The sequence below is a fragment of the Crocodylus porosus genome, unplaced genomic scaffold, assembly GCF_001723895.1.
Source record: "Crocodylus porosus isolate Cpor-Errol unplaced genomic scaffold, CroPor_comp1, whole genome shotgun sequence".
NCBI lineage: Eukaryota > Metazoa > Chordata > Crocodylia > Crocodylidae > Crocodylus > Crocodylus porosus.
The window spans coordinates 74,631,612-74,645,238 of record NW_017728909.1 but is presented as its reverse complement, the minus strand read 5'-3'; the positions used below and the strand labels follow the sequence as shown (position 1 = coordinate 74,645,238).

Genomic DNA, 13,627 nt, shown 5'->3' with positions numbered 1-13,627 from the left:
GAACAGTGCTCTACTAATAGGTTTTCCTTTTAGTATTACTGTGTCTCACCCACTGACTCCTCAATTTACATCTTCACTGACTGCCTGTCTTGCATGCATACCAGCCCAGCCTCTGTCTTGTTTATTATTCATTCCATTCAGGAAGAGCACACACCAACTGCAGAGGCTTCTTCAGCCTGGCTAAAGGTTTTTAAACCTGAAAGCTTGCTATTTTTCCCCCCCAACTATTTAAGTTGGTCTAATAAAAGAGATAAGATTCACCCAAAGAACCTTGTCTGCCTATGTCCTTAGACCTACAACCTACACCCGTGTTACAGTTCAACACACAATTTTTGTCATAGCCCCCAGGCAAGGCCTCTAGCACAGATTTAGGGTGAGTCCAGTCATGCATTTAAAAGGTTCAGATATAGAAGGTAGACATGTTGGGCAACAACTACATGACTCACTATACTCTGAAATTATGTAGTGTTGATGTATCCTTATGGAAGAATCTGAGATTGGTGAGAGGAGAGACTCTACTGGGCTGTGTAGATACTTTTTCCTTTGAAGAAGTCTGCATGATTTTGCAGAGGGCAGAGCAGCTCCAAAGGCTAATAGATTGGAATGGACCTCAAAGGTCATCTAGTCCAGTTGTGGGACTCACTACTTCTATGCTATCCTAGACAGATACTTATCCAACTTCTTCTTGAGCACCTCCACTGTAGGAGTTTCCTACTCAGTTCAAGCCATTGTCCTACTGTTCTTACAGTTAGGAAGTTTTTCCTGACACTGAATATAGATATGCCTTGCTGTAGTTTAAACCCATTGCTTTACAAAAAAAAATAAAAATAAAACTGCTATCATGTCCCTCTTTAATCCTCCTTTTCTTTAGAGTAAGATTATCTAATTTTCTCAGATTTTTCATGTGTGGTTTTCAGTCCTATCCTTATCTTTGGATCCTCTTCAGTTTCTCTATATCCTTCTTAAAATGCAGTGTTCAGAACTGGACACAATGCTGCAACTGAAACTTAACCCAAATTAATCTTTTCCTGTGTCTTGCATACAATACTTGTGTTAATGCATTCCAACATTGCATTTGTTATTTTTCTTTTTGTGTGTGTCATCTTCACATTATTGACTCATGTTGTAATCTGCCAAATCCCCAGATTCTTCTTGGGGTTATTGCTGAATCAGTCCCCCCGCATTCTATAAGAAGGGTGTGAAAGGCAGCTTTGGGAATTCACTTTTTGGTTTACATTTTGTTTTGTTTTTTGATGTGGGATTAAATGAAGAAGGCAAGATGTTTTGCTATGAAGATAATAGAATTGAAGAAAAGAGTGCAACTATTATTCATACACAAAAAATACTCCATAATGGTGGAAGAAAAGTAGAGGAAATAGCAGTTGCAGGTGAGCCCAGAGCAGAGGCTGGCAGTTATGGGGGAAGAGAAAAGCCGAGGAGTCAAGGGAAAAGGAAAGAATGGAATCGGCACCATACCTAGACTCCTGGTGGCCCTGGGTGAACTTTTAGTAGTGGCTCCCCCTTCACCAGAGATAATGATAATAAGAAATTACTATTTTTGGGTTCCTTTTCTGTCTGGGCCCTGGGCAGCCACCCTGTTTGCACATACCTATGTCTGGCCTTGAATGAAATGGAAGGAATCCATAAACAAGGGCTTGGCCATGTAGCTTGTTTATATCAATGTCATTAGCCTTAGTCTAGTGTTGGGGTTTTTTTTGTTTGTTTTTTTAAAGATGTGGATACATGACACATACAGTCCTAAATCCAGTGTATAATTATTCTGAGAAAGTAAGTGTGGAAACTACACTGATGTCATGTATGCAGAAATATGGGAGTAGTAACCTCCCAGCCTGCTAGCAAAGCATTGTAAGAGTGCCTACTTTTAGGCCCTAATCCTAAAGAACTTGTCATCTGTCTACTTAGAATTCCCAGGTGACTTAAATTTATATGAATTGGACTGATATAAATCGGTTGTGTATCCAGGGGTGGGCAATTATTTGGGTCCATGGGCCACATAGGGAGTTTTGCTGAGCTGTTATGGGCTGGGTCAACACCCCCTCTCCCCCCCCCCGGGGCAATAGGTCACCAAAACTCCCTACCTGGGATGGGGTTTGGGGTGGGTGGGGAATGGTGTTCAAGAGTGGGATGGGCAGGTGATGCTGGGATTACAGGGCAGAATCATGGTGGTGAAAGCACAGGTTCAGGGTTCAGGAAAGAGCCGTGATCTGCTGCCGTCATGCCTCTATGATGGGTGCTGGTTCCTTGGGCAGGCACATGCAGGGAGCAGATCATGGCTCAGCCCCAGCCCAGCCCCATGCTTTCACCGCCCCAGGATCCTAGGGTCCCCTTGACTCTACTCACTCACCCATCTCACTCCTGGATGCTGCTCCCTATCAGCCTGCAGCCCCATCCCAGCCAAGCACCTTGCCCCCATGGCTCCTGGTCAGTCTCCATGGAGACACCAGGGTCGGGGGTGGTGAGAGTGTGGGGTCAGGCCTTAGGCAGAGCCATGATGCACCCTCTGCACATCCCTGCCTGCAGAACTGGGGCTCTGTCCTGACCCCAGCCCTGGCCCCATGCTGTTACTGCCTGTGATCCCAAAGTTTTCATGGAGACTGGCCAGGAGCTGTGGGGGCAGGGTGCTTCACTGAGCAGATGAGATGCAACTGAAGGCAGGCAAGGAACTGCATCTGGGGCTGGGATCTTGGGGTAGCAGTGCAGAGCCAGAGCTGGGGCAGAGCTGTGATCCACTCCCTGCATGCTTCTGCTCATGGAACCTGCACCCATCACAGGGGCGTGTGGGCACCAGATCACGGCTCTGCCCTGGGCCCCAGCCCTGTACTGTCACTGTGCCGAGATTTCAGGGTCTCCCTGGTCCTACCTGCCAGTCTCGCTCCCAGCTACCACTCCGTGCCAGCCTGTGGGCTCATCCCAGGCACCCAGCCATGCACCCTGACCACATGGGTCCTGGCCCTGGTGGTAGATGCAGGGTGTATGGGCTGGGGTGCTTGAGCACTGCACCTGCTTGGAAATGGAGTCCAGGTGCTGTGCTGCCCCAGTCCCGCTGCATGCCCGGGAGCTGTGGGACTCTCTGCATGTGCCACAGCCAGGGCTGCACCCCACACCTGGGCTGGGCGGGACTGAGGGACCTGCCATGGGCTGGATAAAATCACTTGGCAGGCTGTATTTTACCCACCCCGATCTAGGATCTGAATTGGTGGAGGGGAAGTGAAGTCGCCTCAGAGGGGATGAGAAGCCATGAATATAGATGTATTGGAAATCATGGAAAAATTGGGTTGCAAGTTGAGGGGGAGAAAGGGGAAGAGTAATGTTGAGGATGAGGAGGCAGCGACCAGAGAGAGAATTATGGACTGGTGTATGGCGGAGACTTAGTGGCAGATCAGTTATGTGGCATTTAGGTAACATGACAGTGAAAAAGTTGCTGTTTTTCTTTCTTTTTTATTTATTTATTTATTTATTTGTGGTAGTTCAGACTTCACACCAGAAGTGGTAAATTAATAAGGCCAAAAAATAGTGGGTCTAAAAACCATTTTATAGTTGTAGAAGAACTACTTATCAAAATGCCTACCTGTCTGTATCAATGAATACCAGAATATGCTCCCCTCTTACTATGGAGTTCTTTATTTTAGGCTGATGGGACCCGATACATGATCCCAACAATCTTGCTTCCTGACATGCCACATATGCAAGGCAGAAGTCACAACTGTAGGATTGAGCATCACTTCCCATCATGCCATTTGCCAGTGCATTGCATCATGACCCTGGGTTCCTGCTTCACCAGCAATTTTTGCTCCCGTGGCTGGGAGCCCTGTTAGTTGACCGCTTGATGCCGTACTACAGCTAGGAACTCTGAACGCTGACAGGGCTTCCAGCTGTGTGGCACACCATGGATTAACACCTTTCCTCCTTAGAGTTTTTTTGCAAATAGCTGGCTCCTGAGTGGACAGTTAAGACTTCTGGCACTTTTACAGGTTATTTGGAGTGCTGGGACAAGCTTATTAGCATGCTATTTCAGCTAACGTAATAAAAAATGAAATAGCAATGCTGACATTTGGGGGCTGGACTCAAAGATCTTCCAAGGTCCCTTCCAGCCCTAATGTCTGTGATATTTGCATTGTCTTTAGCAAGCTCATTGAGGTGAACTGTGTAGTTCACATTGCTCAGTCCTTGTTTTTCAGGTTCTGTAGGCTCAGGCAGAAAATATAATTTCAATTAACTGTTGGCTCAGAATCATGAGGATGAGATGCATCATTTTTGGAATATGAGAACTCAAGCTATGGAGCAAAATTTTGCAGTCTGGGGTAAATAATAAATTCTGTGGCAGATTGTAGAACTATTGAAACAGAAAATAGCCTGGGTGCAGCATATTGGTAAACACAGAAGTAAATCTTTTAGGAACTCCTGCTAAGGGAACAGTTTTCTTTCGTTGGCTTTTCATCCTCCGCCTCTCCCTCCCCCCGCTTACTTCAGTGCTATGATCTGATAAGCGGGTGTAGTCACTTACATGCCCATAGTTCATAAAGCTTCTTCATTGATTGATTGTAGAATATGGCATTTCACCACTGTTTTTGTTCCATCACCAGTTGCAGTGCATACGTTTCTTCTGTGAGACAAATAAAAATAAAACAACTTCCACCCTCTTAAAATGACAGCCTGGGAAGGCACAAACTCTAATGATTAGTTAGGACTCTCCACTCCATTCCCACTCCCCTGCCCATCTCTTCATCCCCACTTCTGCATGGCTAGAAAGAAGATAAACTGTATATTTTACAAGGTTTTTTCAAAGTTTGTGACTATCTTGGGCCCTGGCATAACAACCTGTGTGTAGATTACATTAAATAGAGTGAAACATTTCACTATGGCAGCATTGCAAGGAAAAGCATAAGATGTGAAGTGCCCTTGGAACATATAATGATAGACCATTTTTAACTAATGCCGGTATAATCAGAAATGACTGTTCAGTTCAGTTTCTCAGTAAAATTGATTTGAATGTTTTGGAGGAAATAAGAGTGGTAAATCCCCTTTGGGGATGAGAGTGCTGGAGCATTATTTCAGCAGAGATATGGGAGATTGGTACTTCCTGGATCTGGGGCGGGGGACACACCAGCTGCTGATAGCCAACTGGGGGCGGGGGGAGCAGCAGCTGATTGCTGACCCCAGAAACTGGAAGTGCTGCTGACGTTTCTCAGGGGGGGCATTGGCCACTGGTTCCCACTCCCCGGTTGGTGAGGGCCAATTTTAGGGGGGGCACATGCCCCCCCCGTGCCCTCCCTCTGTGAGACCTATGAGCAGAGATCAGTACTGAGTATGTGACAGTAAAGGAAGAACTCATTCAATTTTGAAGATATCTGTGGTTTTAAAGTTTTGGCTTTACTCAGACTGCTTCATATAATATATCTTTCATCACTGATGTGAAACACATGCCTAGTATTCTGTTTTTCTCCATCATTTCTCCACATATGCAGCCAAAGCAGTTCCTGATTGGTGCAGTTAAACTTGCAGGTAGAATCATAGAAAATCAGGGTTGGAAGGGACCTCAGGAAGTTATGTAGTCTAACCCCATGCTCAAAGCAGGATCCTCCCGATCTAGATTATTGTAGCCAAGGCTTTTGTCTACCTGGGTCTTAAAAACCTCCAAGGATGGAGATTCCGCCACCTCTCTGGGTAACTTGTTCCAGTGTTTAACTACTCTCCTAGTGAGAGAGTTTTTCTTAATAGCTAAACTCAACTACCATTGCTGCAACTTGAGACCTTACTCCTTGTTCTGTCATTAGCCACCACTGAGAACAGTCTAGCTCCATCCCCTTTGGAACCACTTTTCACATAGTTGAAGGCTTCTATTAATTCCCCCCTCAGTCTTCTCTTCTCCAGACTCATTAAGCCCAGTTCCCTCAGCCTCTCCTCATACATCATGTTCCCCAGCCCTCTAGCCATTTTTGTTGCCCTCTGTTGGACTCTCTCCAATTTGTCCACATCTTTTCTGTATTGGGAGGCCCAAAACTGGACACAGTACTGTGTGGACTTGTCCATGTTTGCTCCCAGGAACATCACAGGGAAGCCATCCCAAAGTGGCCTTCTTGCTAATAGTTATTTATAATAAAAGATCTTTTGCTTTTTATGCATTAGGATGAAATAATGTGAAATGTATTGGGGACAGCAGGGTTTTTTCAATGTACTTAATATATAAAGTATAATAGCTTGTTAACTGAACAAAATAATACTATGTAATAGCTTGTAACAGACAGTGTAGTAAAAGCTAGAGCCTGTTATGATCCATGTTACCTGGAACCTGCAGGGGCATGATACCATGGAGACAATGGAAGTCTATGTCAGTAGTACAGCTTTAAGCAAGTTGTGTTACTAATAGGATTTATTTTAGTAACTGATGCTACACCAGTTTGAGAGACAAAATTCTTATTCATTATAATGTTTACAGGGGTCAGGTTCCTTCTGAGGCAGAACTGAATTACTTGGGTGTGGCCAAGTCCCTGGAAATGTATGGAGTAGATCTCCATCCTGTCTATGTAAGTACTGCTCTCATGAAAGTCAAATACTTGAAATTTAATGGTATTACAAAAAGTTTCTTACACTCAGGTAGAAAAAATGCATTCATATTACTTAGTCACTAGGGGATATCTTTTTTTGTTTTTTTAAAGGATACAAGAAATCTGAACGAAAAAGTACCTCTAGGGAGCATGGACTAAATTATTTTATACCTAAGAAAGCTAAATGGATTTTGGTTAAAGATTGTGGTTGTATTTTCTTATAAAATACAATTCATTTTGGTGAACAAATACTATGGGTAAAAAATTTGAGAGATTTAATGCAAATGTCAGACAAGGTAAAAGAGCAGTAGTGTAATTAGGATGGGATGAGTGGGATTCAGCTCCCCTGAGAGTATTTGCCATGGCTGGAGCAGTCCTGCACTGCTCCTGCCTGATAAAAGCCAGGCAGCACAATGCTGCACCAAGCTGTATATCTGGGGTGTGGGTGGGGGTGAGTGGGGCAAGAACAGGCATAGCTGTGCACCTAATATGTATGTATCAGGGTGAAGGCAGGAGACGGGGAACGGAGCACCAGGGTTTGCTTCCAGGGAGCCCAGCCATGGGGCTGCTGCAACCAGAGCTGTTGTTGATGTTGTTACAGAAGCAGTGGTAGCAGTAGCTCAGGAAAGTAAGCCTTCCCACATCCCTCTGTTTCCCCTCTTCAACCCCACATTATCTGTCATTAAGCTGCTGCCGAAAGTAGCATGTGCTCAGTAACGGAAGCCAACCATAAAGTTGATTAAATGCAGCCAACATTGAACATGACTGTAAAACACATGGCCCATATTGGGCAAACATACTGATGAAAATGTGTGTGTGTAGGTGCATGCATGTCCCTTTAAAAACCCCCAAAAACAGTTGCTCACTCAGGAGAGTGTACTGTAGTGTAAACATACTCAAATAGCTTACAGTCAAGGCTTGCACTGGGTCTGGTGTGTAGAGCCTGGGGCTTTGCCCCATGCATATGCTGAGGCTGAGTGCCTGTACCACACTCTGGTGGGAGGGAGAAGCAGCATCAGGCCTTGGCAGTGGCACCCAGGTCACTAGTCTGCCATAGAACCGAGCCAGGTTGTTTTGGTTCACGGCTCCCAAAAGTCACAGACTACTGGCCTATAGTGCTTCTAAAGTGATACCTTGGTAAGATCAATTCTTATTCCAGTCACAGGCTCACTGCAAAGACCTTAACTTGCCTTACAGACAGTTCCTTGCCAATTCTCACCTCTTCCCTTCAGGAGTTCATCCTGTATGGTTCTGAATACTTGCCATGATCTGAGGAAGCTGTAGCAATACAGCAAATTTCAATACATCAAATACATAATTTTCTTCTTATTCTGTACCAAGAGGGCTGGCTAGCGATAAGCATTGAGAGCTTAGGAACTGTTTAACTTGGGAAAGGAACCATGGCTTCTCATTACTGGCAAACAGCTTTTCATTCATTGTGAAAAAAGTGCTCTGAATCCCTCACAGGAGTTGGTTTATTTAGGAGCACACTTCAGCACTCCTGAAGGGCACTAGTATTTCAATAAAAAGAAGCCAACTGCAAAATTATACTCCAGTGAAATGAACCAGCCTGTCATTATGCACCTTCTCTTGGTGGCTATGACATTTGTTTGGTGTCAGGTTTTGATACAGAGTTTATTCTTTGAGTCTTTTATTACATTTCACTTTTTTCTCCCAGTTTCTCCAAAAAATCTTGATAATTAGGACTCCCATGCTTAGTCTTCCGGAAATAATTCGTTTCTTTGTTTCTAATGTAGTGGGAAGTTCATGTTTAACTGTGAGAGAAATTGGCCTCTATGATTAAGATGTTTACGTGGGTGTTCCAAGTGCCAGAATCCTAAACCAGCAGATTGGCTTGTGTATCAGTTTGGGAAAAGAACTCTTTGGAGCCTCTTGTAGAAATACAAACTGGATTATCAGAATACAGAAAATACAAAAATCAGATGGCTGTTTACTTCTGGGAAGCCATCAACATAACATGGAGCCTTCAGAATATTGCAAGAAACTTCTCTTCCGCTGGAAGTCCCTTCCATGTGTCAAGGAGCTTTGCTACATTGTCAGCTCCTTTATCATTATACAAAGGGTTATGGGATTAATAATATCTAAAACCTGCTTTTGTTTTAATGCACTACATGAATTCTGGTTAGTTCAGGGAGATAGATGGCTATGTCATTTTTCAGGGTCTCTCTTGAATTAAAGTGCTGACCTCTGTATGATTTCCCATTAAAATCGCTATAACTTTTCAGTTCTGCAGAAGTTTCGTGATAAGACTGATGATTCATGTATCTTGGATAGTATGGTAGAATGAACCTACTGTAGAGATCAGAAGTATATATGTTATGAGTAAATACTGTATCATGTAAAGTGTGAAATGTGAACAGCACTTAACTTTAAGATGCAAAGAGAGCGAAATATGACCGTTTACTCAAATTAATTTTCACTCTTAGTGTCTCATGTAAGTAATCTTTATGAAAGCAGTCCCATTAAAGTCTAAAAGACTGCTCCCATGAGATAAGGTTCATCCAGTAAGTAAGAGTAGGGTAGAATTCACTGGCTAGTATGATGGTGATAAGAAGATGATCAACCCTTATACAGAAGTTTTCAACAGTAGATTTGAAAATGTTTTATAAAGGATCATTATCCCCATGTTATAGATGGGGAATCTGAAACGGAGAAATAGTGACTTGCTGAAGCTCCTTGCCCCTGGCACTACTCCATCCTCTCAGACAAAATCTGTAAAAATAAAATTATAGCTATAAACAATAAAATGGCATATATTTTATTTTTCAGGGTGAGAACAAGTCTGAATACTTCTTAGGATTAACACCTGTAGGAGTTGTTGTCTACAAGAATAAAAAGCAAGTAGGGAAATATTTCTGGTATGTACCTGTATAACTTAACAGTGTTGTCTATATTAAAATAATATGGTTATGAGGGAAATATGATACATTGGTCAGTTTTATAAAAGACGAACTAGAATCTTTGCTCAAATCAGTCTTTCTGTATAGAATGAATTGGTTAAGTATTTTCTGTTCATAATATTATGAGAGATTTATGTTTCCATGCTTATATGCATATGTTTAAGTGTAACTTTTTGTGGTGGGTAATGCGCAAAACCATTGAGGCATTTGGAAGAACTATCACATGTTGATGACTAACAAAGACATCTTTTTGTCCCATTCAAATGCATATTTTTCTTTTTTGTATCTTCTATCCATTGGCTATAAATATCATAATTTTTTCTATATCTTTTTTTCCATAGGCCTAGAATTACGAAGGTTCACTTCAAGGAAATGCAATTTGAACTCAGAGTGCTGGGAAAAGACGTAAGTCTTTTTTATTTCAGACTTGAAAGAAAAAAAAATCCTGAAATTAATCTAATCTAGCTGTTAACAGTTTAATTTGTACCATGAAATGGACCTACTTTTATTAATAGTTTTAATTTAAGTATTACCAGAAGACTCTACTTACACTGTCTTTGGAAGAAGATTTAAGTGTAGAAGTTCGAGTGAGGAGAAGGTTAGGCTTTCTCTTTCTTCCCTATATGTTCCTCACTTGGCAGGCAAGATAGGTGAGTCTTATTAAAGGAAATCAGAAGGGGACTTTATTGTATATAGTCCAGATTTGTTCCTCTGTCATCTGTAAGGCAGAAGATTTAGAATGTTACAGAATGCTCATTCATGTACAAACAAGTCCCACTTCTCAAAAGAAGTGATACATTAATTGCTGCTTGATAGTGCAAGTATGCAGTTATTGTGTGAAGCACGTGGAATTATTGCAGCTGCTTACTAAGCTGAATGGGAAATCTGGAATCTTCGAGAAGGGGGACACAAGTTTGCGGTCTAAATATTGATTCTTGGCTTATACTTTATGAATATTCTATATGTGCTTGTAATAGTCAAGCTGCCTAACTGCATTTGGTAATGTCAAACCTGACAGGTATTACAAAGAAACTGTTTTAAAGAGTAGCAAAAGAAACTGTGGGTGCTGACAGACATGCAGCTAACTCATGGTACTTTGTAGGAAGTTCTATGGGTTGCAATATCTCCCCTCTCCCCCTGCCCAGCAGATGTTTGCCGATTGGTCTGGTGGGTTGGAGGATTGAGATGCATGTCTGCAGCTGCTCGCCATTAGCACCCTCCCCCAAGCAGGTTCTCTGGTGCTCTTTTCAGAATGGGAGGCAGGGAAAGGAGGGGAGGGAGCTTGGTTTGGGTTTTGCCCAGCTTGCACTGGAGTGGACTGGGTGGATTAGAAGATTGGAGTCCCCCAAGGTGGGCTACAAATCCACCCACCCTACTCTCCAGCTCAGGCTGGACCAACCCCAGACGAAACTTCCTTTTCCTCTTCTCCTCCCTCTCTTCCTCCCCCACTCCATTCTGAAGATGGCACTGGGGGCGTGGCGGGGTGGGGCTGGGCTGTATCAGATTAACTCTGCCTGGTACACACTGATAGATGTTAATGAAGGCACTCTGCTTTGGAGTGCTTTTGTCTGAACCCTTATGGAATGAGTGTTCAAATTGTCGCACAATTGGGCACTTTTAAAGTGCTCTGTAGCCATGCACTTCTATAAGGGCATGGCTGTAGAGTGCTTCCAAATGTAACTTCTGTCTGCACTGTATATGTAAAATCATTGTAATCTACACTGCAGCTAATCCACATTTGAAGTGCTACTGTAATAAACTATAGGACTCAATACAGACAGTCAGCTTTGGGGTTTTTTGTATATTCAGTCTTCTCAGGTTAGTTTAAGCTGCATAGATTGAATCGCTAAGGAAGTGAACAGACATTCACTTCTGAATTCAGAAATGCAGCCATATGCTTGCAGTGGCCAAGGCTAAAAATGTTCAAAGAGTAAATATTCAGAAGAGAGAATAATTATATAGCATTACATAAGGAATATAACAAGCATCAGTAGAATAATAAGAAAAGAAAAAATGGTCTGAATATCAGAAAAAATTTTGTGGCAGTGAAATTTATTGGATTTTTTTTTAACAGTGTTTCCAAGAAGTGGTGGAAGCACTTGGGAGATTTTAAGCTTAATTGAACAAAGAGCTATAAATTTGAGGAAGAGGAAGTTTGGCTTTGTGATTAAAGTACTGGATTTTAGACCTGGGAGATAATACTGGGTTGACTTCAAGATGAATACTGCATGCACTGCCAGCTCAGTGAGCGGGCCCTTAGATTGTGATGAGAAACAATATCCACAATAAAAAGAATGCTCCTCCACCATGATAATGCTGTCACTCCTCATTTGGCTTTGTGATTATTGTTTATGCATTTTAGCATTAGTATTGCAGCAGCAGAAATTTCCAACTGCCTGTCTAAAAAAGTTGAGTCCATAGACCAAGTGAGTTCTATACTAGTAAGCTTAACGTCTGCATTTCTTTTTTAGACTAGAGAATGTTATGGGCATGAACAGGATGGCAGGTGTTCATACTAGATCCTTGAAAGACAAATTAAGGGAAGATGTTTAAAACATAGATACAAATGAAGGATTTGGCTAATTGTACGTTATTATCATTTTATGCATATAAGAATGGATGACATTTTGCTTCCAAATGCTGAAGAGTTTAAAATAATTACAAGTTTTACATTAGGGTCAAATCTTAAAAAGCATTACTTAGACAAGTAGTTCTTATTCACTTAAGTATCAATTAAATTCATTGTAGCTACTTTGTGTGAAGAACGATTCTCACACAAATATTTTTCATGGCATGACTCTAATTGATCAGCTCTGGATTATTACAGAACTGATGCTATGGGCTGACTGTGTTCGTAGTACAGAACATCACAGAAGATATCACATGTGGTGCAGTTTTAGGAGCTGTTCAGTTGCCCATTTTCAGTCTATGGAACAAATCCCATTGGCTTTGCTGGGCTTTCATTTGGGCTCTTAGTGAACCTGAATCAGCAGCATGTTTAAATGTGTCCCTAACCGGGAGCACTAAAGTAAAGATTGAAGGGGAAGCTGGTAGTGGTGGTATGGTTAATTTTTAGATAGTATGCAGAAGCAAAACACTGCAGTGATTACCAGTGCAACTTGTAACCAGGAGTTGTTCCCCTCATACAGAACTCTTGAAAATCAGGGACACCGTTTTTGAGAGCTGCTGTGGTCTATCTGTTCTGTGAACAGGGAACTGCAGTCTTGGGGACTGTCAATTTTACACATTTCATAAGCCCCATATTAAAATTTATATTAAGAACTAAGAAAAAAATTGTCACCATGGTACTTTAATCAACAGTTAAAAATAACTGGTGCCTAGGTTTTCTTGGGGCCTTTAAAAATGGGTGTTAGTTAAATTAGAACTTTCGAATTTATCTCTGCAAAATGGTGATGGTAAAATTTTTGCCAAAATTTAGAATTTCCTATCACTTATGTAAGACTTCAGAGTTTGTTAAATGATCACGTCCATAGTGAAATTATTTTATATCATAATGGAAACTATAAATGGTCTTTTACTGCTAGGTTTGGATTTATATCTCCAGTTTTTGTTAGCAATTAAATCAATAAAATTCACTTCACAGTGATATACCAGTATAATGAGAAGAGCCTGTCCATTACTGGAAGTATTTTGTCTTTGTGCTTGCTGTTGCACTCCCTTAATGTAGTTTCATAGTTGGTAGGGTCGGAAGGGACCTGAGCAGATCATCAGGTCTGACCCCCTGCCATGGCAGGAAAGAGTACTGGGGTCAAACGACCCTGGCAAGGTGTTCATCCAGCCTCCTCTTAAAGACCCCCAGGGTAGGAGCCAGCATCACTTCTCTTGGAAGTTGGTTCCAGGTTCTATCTGCCCTGACTGTGAAGTAGCACCTTCTGATATTTAGCCTAAATCTACCCTCTGCTAGCTCATGACCATTATTTCTTGTCATTTCTGGTAGTGCTTGGGGGAACAGGGACTCTCCCAATGCCTGCTGGTCCCCCCTGACTAGTTTGTAAATGGACACTAGGTTCCCCCTCAGCCTTCTCTTGTGGAGGCTGAACAGGTTCAGGTCCCTTAGCCTTTCCTCGTAGGGTCTGCCCTGCTGCCCCCTGATCATGCGAGTGGCCCTCCTCTGGACCC

At 42.3% G+C, this 13,627-nt stretch overlaps 1 protein-coding gene across 2 annotated transcripts in view; it reads left to right on the top strand.

The window, feature by feature from the left end:
- The window catches only part of EPB41L4A (erythrocyte membrane protein band 4.1 like 4A), a 215,927-nt gene that overhangs the window by 121,530 nt on the left and 80,770 nt on the right, over positions 1-13,627 (top strand). For both annotated transcript variants that reach the window (XM_019532471.1, XM_019532469.1), the window contains exons 7-9: positions 6,458-6,545; positions 9,357-9,445; positions 9,829-9,892. In XM_019532471.1, the coding sequence (XP_019388016.1) occupies positions 6,458-6,545; positions 9,357-9,445; positions 9,829-9,892 (241 nt within the window). The remainder of the gene's footprint in view (positions 1-6,457; positions 6,546-9,356; positions 9,446-9,828; positions 9,893-13,627) is intronic.